This window comes from Chiroxiphia lanceolata, chromosome 4 (assembly GCF_009829145.1).
Source record: "Chiroxiphia lanceolata isolate bChiLan1 chromosome 4, bChiLan1.pri, whole genome shotgun sequence".
Classification (NCBI taxonomy): domain Eukaryota; kingdom Metazoa; phylum Chordata; class Aves; order Passeriformes; family Pipridae; genus Chiroxiphia; species Chiroxiphia lanceolata.
Window position 1 is genome coordinate 44,724,371 of NC_045640.1, and position 8,599 is coordinate 44,732,969.

Genomic DNA, 8,599 nt, shown 5'->3' on the forward strand with positions numbered 1-8,599 from the left:
AACTCATGGTGTTGCCAGCATGTTGGTGTTGTACAAACTTATCTGGAGCAAATAACATCAGAAACTTGTGCAAGAGGCCTTAAGTAATCACTGAAGGGGGAGGGGGGTAATTGGCATGTTTTTTCTACAAACAGAGGGGAGCATAATGATTAATCCCAGCTTCACATTCAGGTTTAAATTGCACTAAAAGACTGGCGAAGAGCATCCTTTCAGTCAGAGTTCTTGCTCTTCTCCTGAAGATGATACCTTTGAGGATCCTCTGTGTTTTGCTGGGCCTCAGCATAGCTTGGGTATGAGTTTACTTACTTAACTCTTTTTATATCTTTCTGTTTTGAATAGTAAACATTTATTTAATGTTCCTTCATAAATTTAGATAAATGTTGGCTGTCATTTAGCTTGTAAAATTCAATGCACACATATATGCACAAGCTTACTGTAACCACCTCACTGATGGACTTTCATTAGTAGTTCTTGACTATCCAGCTCTCTATGGTTTTGCTTAATTTGGTTTTGCTGAGTCTGCCTGGCTTCAAGAGGAGCAAAACATATACATGAGCATGAATTCATAGATTCATGGGCGATGCTGTAAGTCTTAGACATAACTTACGGGATGCTAGTGACTCCAACCGTTCAAGAATTTTCATGTCCTTTGGACAGTATTTCAGCAGGATTTTTCACCTACAAATGACACACAGTACCTTTATTATGAAATACACATTTAAAAACAAGGATTCTTGTGGCAGCAATGTCAGCTGAAACTGGAGCAAAATAAGAATCAAATTTTAGATAAGGAAAGAGACAAAATTGTTTTTCAACCATGCTAACATAACCTTGCTTTTTTCTCATTGAGGACTCAGTCTATAATCTTTTGTTAGATTCTTTACATTTCTCTTTGTAACTATTTATTTTTTGAAGGAAGTGCATGTTTTAACAAATGACAGAAATTATAGGAAGCAGCTGGGACAAAACAGAAGCAGCCATGTTGGAGCTGTCAGTGCCCAAAGGGCATTTGTGGTTTTATGTGTTACTTTTAGGAGGCACTTGGGTTGGATCAAGTAATTAATTAATAAAACTAGTGTGAATGTGCTGATTTTAATAAAGACATTCCAGTTCCCCAGGGTGGTTTGGACCCTAGAGGTTAGAATTAGGATTTCCTTCTCAGCCTCAGAATTAATCATTAATAGTCATCATAATAATTAATATTTAATATTGTAAAGCTTTAATTATGATGTTTGAAAAGTAAAAAAGGCATGCAGAGGAATCCAGTCAGACCTAATTACATTTCAAGCCCTAAAACAGGGCTTTTTTTAATGAACAAGAATAATTTTACTGTCTTTTACTGATAACACTGTAGGAATCCTTATCATGTTTTGGCTTAGAATTAGTTTGTATATATAACTTTTTCTTCTCAGACTTGAAGAAAACCTCAGTATATTTATTTCTCTTCTTTCCATAAGTACAGTGAAATCCATTCATGACTGACATTGTTATTTTAATTATTAGTTTCTTCCTCTTTTGCCAGGTAAAACAGTGTTATAAGCTTGCAGTTAGTAACTGTGATTAAAATCAGGAACACTAATAGGAAACCTCTTCATATATATCTTTAAGCCAGTTTTGTATAGACTGAAGGTGGTAAAGTGACAATAAGAATTTTAAAGTATTGCAGAAAATAGAAATAGAACATACGATTTTTTAAATATTTGCTTTAACTTACCCAGTTTCAATCTAATTTCAAGTTAATTTTATATTTACACACAGAACAAAATATTTATGTGGAATGATATTAGCATAATATATCCTGAGCATCACTAGCTCTCTACATAGCTGCATTAATTTTAGGAGATATAAGCTTTATTCTGAGAAAACAAACAAAATCATAACTTACAATAAATGTTGAGAATAAAATCCTTGCACTGTTTGGTGTGATGCTTACTAGATGGCTGTGATTGCCACACATCAGCTGTGCCACTAAGTGTTGGAGGACCGTCAGCATTACGTTTGTGTTCTCTTGACAGCTGTTTAGTTAATCTCAGTTTTGCTTTTCCCCTTTTTCCTCCTGGCAGGCACAAGATGGAGGGAGTACCTTTGAAGAGTTGGGTGCAGGAGTGCGTGGTCCCAGGATTGTGGAGCACATGTCCCAGTCCACCTGCCAGTATGAGAAGAACTGGCCCATCTGTGCTGATGATGACTGGGTGAGCTCTTAGCTCTGGGGTGAAAATGGGGCCTGTCCATAGGGCACTCACAGACCTCAGCCATTTCACTGCAATAGGTGCCACACAGCCTTGGGTATTACGTCTGAGGAAGGATAGGTAACACTTCAGTTTGGGGCAGCCTGGAGAGATCTCCTGCAGGAAAGAAAGAAAGAAAGAAAGAAGAAAACTAGGAGAAAGAAAGGGGGAGAAGCTTGCAGTGGTGCAGAATGAGAAGAGAAAGTAAGTCTGGAAAAGAAAGATTAAAGAAGGCTAATCCTAGAAAAACAGAAGAAGCATTTCTTTTCAGAATTCTGATATTGCCATTTCTGGACTTGGTAAGAGAAGAGCACTGGAAAGAAAGATGTGAGACAAAGAAAAGAAATAGCGAGAAATCACATACTCTTCACTAGTTACTTTTTAGGAAGTCAGATTACAAGATGCTCAGTAAAAGTTTCATAGTGATTGACTGGAGGAGTCTGAGGGGAGACCTTGCAGTCTACAAGTTCCTCGTGAGGGGAAGAGGAGGGGCAGGCACTGATCTCTTCTCTGCAGTGACCAGTGACAGGACCTGAGGGAATGGTCTGTCAAGGCAGTTTAGGTTGAATATTAGAAAAAAGATTCTTCACACAGAGTGTGGTTTGGTACTGGAACAGGCTCCTCAGGGAAGTGGTCACAGCACCAAGCCTGACAAAGTTCAAGAAGTGTTTGGATGATACTCTCAGGCACATGGTGTGACTCTTGGGGATGGTCCTGTTCAGGGCCACGAGTTGGACTCAATGATCCTTGTGGGTCCCTTCCAGCTCAGCATATTCTGTGACTAGATATCTTCATATATAAACTATTAATTTCTCTCTTTCTTGCCTTTTGCATCTCAGTCCATTTCTATGCTACATTTATTTGATGACATCTTGGCAAAGAGATTTAGTCTGTAAGAACATTCAGGTTTTCTGATGAAAATTTCACTTAAAAAAGTTGGCCTCTAATATCCTTGCTCAAACCGGACAACAGACTTCTTACAGCAGCCCTTTAGAAAATATGCGTGTGTTTGTGTATATATATTTACGAAATAAATATATATGTATATATAATCTCACCCATGAGGAACAGAGGAGAGAGAAAACTGCAAGTTTACTTGTTCCTCACCCCATGCTTATGGCAGGTTTTTGAGGATAAGCTTTACTGATCAGGTGGGTTTTTTTATCATTACACAAAATGTTTACTTGTGAGGATTTTAACACAATTATTTCCCTCTTCCAATTTTAGGGTACCAAATGTCCATCTGGCTGCAGAATGCAAGGACTGATTGATGAAATGGACCAGGATTATAGTCGCAGAATAGACAAAATCAAAAGGCTGCTTGCAGATAATCAAAACAACTATAAAAAATCCAATCAGATAATTGTGGAAACTGTAAATGTACTAAAACCAAACCTGGACAGTGCTAATCGTGAGTATCTCGCACCCAGTTTTATTACCCATTGCTGAATTATTCTTTTTTGTGAATAAGCAATATGTAGTGAAAATATGTGCTGCACTGGACATAATTGTCAAGAACCAGAATAAACATAATAATAGACTCTTAACTGCTAGTTAGTAAAAACTAACACAATTTTTATCTGCTCAGTACTGTGAGAAATATGTTCTAAATTATGTGTTTAATTACATATCCTAAAATACGATACACATTTAGGAAAGAAAATCACGTGCATAGCTGACTGTGAGGCATTTCTGTTTCAGAGGTTGATGAGACTTATGGTCTCGTGTCAGGAGAGCTGAGACGGAGAATCGTGACATTAAAACAGAGAGTTGTCACTCAAGTAAACAGAATTAAAGCTCTGCAGAGCAGCATCCAGGAGCAAGTGGTGGAGATGAAACGCTTAGAGGTAGGTATCTGCTACACAGTTTCCGTGCTTTCCAGGGCTTAGCTACAAAAAGAGGATCTATCCCTTATACTCTTCATGGGGAGCAGTGCTCTCCCTGGAAGAAAACATGGTGCAACTCTCACAGGATCTGACTGGCTGAGACAAATCCCCAAATGAGTTGCTTTCTGTGCATCTTGGTTTTCTATTTCTGCTCTGTAGGAACCAGCGTGAGCTCCATAGGACTCCTGGTCCCATCTGCTCCTTCTGCTCTCAGTTATCTGCTGATAACTGGTTCTGTATAAGGCATTTCTTCTCCTGTAAGGAGCTGCTGAGCAGTTAGGAGGTGGATGTGCTCCGTCCATCCCCATGCTGCCACTGCTGCTCACAGCCAGGGCTGGCATTAGAACCCACCTTCCTAGATTGCAGCCAGTTCTTCTGGGGATAATGCAAGGAAATGTCCTATTTTTGATGCCTGGATCAGAAATCCAGCGTTTGGATCATTTGAGAAAGCAATGGTAAAACCCATAATGGCAGGCCTCACAGCAGGGCCATGACAGGCTCTGGGACAAGTCCCCTCTCCTCTGACTGGGGCAGAAACCCATTCCTGCCCCAGTCCACAGAGAAAGCATTCCCAGCTCTGCAGCATTCTTTTCAAACCCAGGAAGACACCCATATACCTCGAGAATAAAGGGAGCAGAGATTGGGAACATGCTACAGTGGAACTCCGTGGAACTCATGTGCGTTGTACTATTGCATGTGTTGTATTTACAATGGAAATAAACCTATGATGATTTCAAAACTGAACTTTGAAAAGTTCAGCTGTAGGTGGGAGGTACAAGGGCAGCTCCCATCTTTCTCCTGTTCAGTAAAGGATACCCTTGCTTGAGGAAGTCAGAAAGCTCCCTAACCAAATTATTTCTCTCTGGTTATGTAGGTGGACATTGATATTAAGATACGAGCTTGTAAAGGAACCTGTGCTAGAAGTTTTGACTACCAGGTGGACAAAGAAAGCTACGACAACATCCAGAAGCAGCTTGCCCAAGCCAACTCCATCAACTTGAACCCAGAGCTTCAAACAACCACCCTGAGCACACTGAAAATGAGGCCACTTAAGGACTCCAATGTTCCTGATCATTTTAAGCATAAGCCTCTGCCAGAAATGCAAGCTCTGAACATAATTAATGACATCAAACAGATGCAAGTGGTATTAGAAAGACCAGAAACAGAGAGAAACCCTTCCCGAGGAGACAGCCCATATCACAAGTCAGAATCTAGGGGGGATGGACCTCCATATACCAGCAAATTAGTTAATCCTACTCGTGGGAGAGAAACCCTTAGTCTGGAAGACGAAACCTCCTCCACTGTTCGTAGATGCACCAAAACTACCACCAAAAAAATTGTCAGTGGCCCTGATGGCCCTAGAGAAGAAGTTGTTGAAAAAACAGTTTCTTCTGATGGCTCAGACTGCTCCTATTTACATGGAGCAGGAAATGCTGGAGGGGAAGGGAGCACCTACCATTTTAGTGGCGCAGATGGCATGCACAAGCTAGAGATGTTACGCCCTGAGCTAGAGTCATTTTTTACCCCTGATTCTCCATCCACTGCTAGTAAGCACATTACTGGCACAAGCGGTACCAGTCATTCAGGGACTTATGGGGCAAAAGACAAATTTGCAGATTTAGGAGAGGTGGAGGAAGATGACTTTGCAGGACTTCTCCCATCTGGATTCCCATCTGGCAGTGCAAGTTACTCCAAGTCTGTAGTGACCAGCAGTTTCAACAAGGGAGGCTCTGCTTTTGAGACCAAATCAGTAAAGACCCGTGGAATAACTGAGCAGCTAGGTGGGGTGGAACATGATCAGAGTGCAGAGGACACCCCAGACTTTCAGGCACGCAGCTTCAGATCACCAGCAGTGAAGCGAAGGACAGCCAACACTGGGAAAGGTAGTTATTGAGGTAGTGGAGCTGAACTCCGTCCATAACCAAACTGACTTGTTTTAGATACTATAGTACAACAGTGTGATGATAAAATGTAAGCACTGTGTCTGTTTGTTGCCACCTCGAAACAAAAGGGAAACTATTTCATTAATACTCGGGTATTACATAGACAATTCACAATTTAAGAAGTATGTAAAGTTTTCTTTTCTGAATTCTTTTTAATGTTGCCTGTCACTATACCTAGTGTACTCCACAACACATTTAACAATTTTCCTCTGAACTGTTGGTATTTGGATTCCTCTGAACCTTTTATTAAATTTTGCTGATAACTTCTGTCAAACCAGATCAACTTTTTTTTTTAGACTGTGATGATATCCGCCAGAAACACACTTCTGGTGCCAAAAGTGGCATTTTCAAAATCAAGCCAGCGGGATCCAATAAGGTCTTGTCTGTTTATTGCGACCAAGAGACCACTTTGGGAGGATGGCTATTGATCCAACAGAGAATGGATGGATCAGTGAATTTTAACCGGACCTGGCAAGACTACAAGAGAGGTTTCGGCAGCGTGGATGGCAGAGGGCGAGGAGAGTTTTGGCTGGGCAATGAAAACATGCACTTGCTGACTCAAAATGATACTCTCCTTCGGGTAGAGTTAGAGGACTGGGATGGAAATGCTGTGTATGCAGAGTATATCGTACAGGTAGGGTCTGAAGCAGAAGGGTATGCCCTTACTGTGTCTTCCTACGAGGGGACCGCTGGGGATGCACTGATTGCTGGCTGGCTGGAAGAGGGCACTGAATACACATCACATGCCCAGATGAAGTTCAGCACTTTTGACCTGGACCAGGACCATTGGGAGGAGAATTGTGCGGAGATGTATGGGGGCGGATGGTGGTACAACAGCTGCCAGGCAGCCAACCTCAATGGCATTTACTACCTGGGAGGCCACTATGACCCCAGGTACAATGTTCCTTACGAGATCGAAAATGGCATAGTCTGGCTGCCATTTAAAGCCTCTGACTATTCCCTCAAAACTGTTAGAATGAAAATCAGGCCCATAGAAACCCTGTAGAAAGACAGGCTTTTAATGTGTGTTACAAGTACAAGTTGAAAATTTTATATATATATATGCATGATGTACCTTTACTCTGTGAATTTGAAGGCAACTGGGTATATCTGTGGCTTAAAAAATAAACAATGATTAATTATTAACAGAAGAGTTCTTTGTTCTTATTTTTAGCTAAAAAACCTTTTCAAGGACATACTGATTTAAAAACCCTTTTAATATGAACTTTTTCTATGTCTTTGACTGTGTCTTTGTCTACATCTTTGGCAGCTCACACCTTGACTTGAGATAAAAATATTTATAATTTGAATTATTTATTTTGTTTAGGAGTGCTAAAGAAGTAAAAGAATTTAAAAGTATGTTCATAACAAGATCCCACCTCCACTAACATGAACTGTGAAAGTCTGACCAAGTTCAACATTCACTATTCTAGGCGATCTCCTCTTATTTCTATTTCAAGGGGGGAACAACAGCAGTGGGAGTCAGTTCTCAGGCAGAACTGAGAGTGGTTTGGGTTCTCACTCTTGCCACAAACACCTAACATGGTGTTTGATAAACAATGCATGCTTTTTGGGACTGACTTTTAAGGATCTCTTAAGCTTTGATTTTATAAATATATAGACCTTCCATCCCACTGATGATTTGTAGATAGCTTACCATGCATACTGTAGCTTCAAAATAAGACAGATCCATGGTAACTCATCAAAATACAACTCCCAAAACAGGCTGTTATTTTCTAGCAACCACTAAAAGGTTATGACTCTAACCAGCACAAATAAGATGAGGAGCACCTGAATCTTTCTCAGTACATGTGCCGCGCAAGGGTTTTTATATTGATAAGGGTTTTAAATCAGCTTGCTGACAGTGTGTGGTAAGGATCTTTCAGAAAAAAAGCTTGCTGCATTGAAAACCAGTTATATTGGTTACATAATTATACAAGAACATGTTGTATTTACCTTTATATCTTATGATATAAAATTACACAAGTATTTACACTGTTTAATATTTCTGTGCTTCTATTGAGAAACAAGCATGAAGAAACTTCCTTGTCTCTGATCTCATTGGCATGTTGCGTACCATTTATCACTATCATCAAATACTGGCAAAGCAGCTCACTTTTAGCCTTTTTTCAGTGCTTCTCAAACACAGCCACTGACTAACCTGTTTGGAAAGTCTCCTGAAGAGCAAAGACCTCTTTATAGTCATGTGTGAAGAACTGCCTTTGCTTTTGGAAAACAGGCTTGTCCTTTACACGTTGTGTTTTTGTTCCTTAGCCTCAGTGGAAACCTGCCTGTGGGGATGCAGAACGTTTGTGCTCATGTAGTGAGATGCTGCCATTATGTCTCCTTCTTGTCCTCCTGGGCTTCACAGATTAAATAAACACTAGAGGTTTCACATGGGACCCATCCACCCCTAGTGATCTGGGTCACTTCCTTTGTGGAGGAAAGCAGTCCCCTTTGAGAAATGTTGATCCTGTCTACCACGGCTGGGAAGTCTTATCTTTGTCTGCACCAGGGTGCCCAGACCACTAGTTCTATTGAA

General features: G+C 40.6%; 1 protein-coding gene across 1 annotated transcript; it reads left to right on the top strand.

Moving 5' to 3' along the window:
- Nucleotides 1-157: 157 nt before the first annotated feature.
- FGA (fibrinogen alpha chain) lies at nt 158-7,205 on the top strand. Its single transcript, XM_032685678.1, has 6 exons — nt 158-290; nt 2,064-2,192; nt 3,456-3,639; nt 3,930-4,075; nt 4,989-5,997; nt 6,354-7,205. Exons 1-6 carry the CDS (start codon nt 240-242, stop codon nt 7,061-7,063), a joined length of 2,229 nt encoding a protein of 742 aa, XP_032541569.1. The 5' UTR covers nt 158-239; the 3' UTR covers nt 7,064-7,205.
- Nucleotides 7,206-8,599: the final 1,394 nt, after the last annotated feature.

Excerpts from the sequence above, each read along its gene's own strand:
- FGA (XM_032685678.1), top strand. The coding sequence starts at position 240 with ATGATACCTTTGAGGATCCTCTGTGTTTTGCTGGGCCTCAGCATAGCT. Across the intron at positions 291-2,063 it reads TGGGCCTCAGCATAGCTTGG|GCACAAGATGGAGGGAGTAC; the intron begins GTATGAGTTTAC and ends TCCTCCTGGCAG. Across the intron at positions 4,076-4,988 it reads TGGAGATGAAACGCTTAGAG|GTGGACATTGATATTAAGAT; the intron begins GTAGGTATCTGC and ends CTGGTTATGTAG.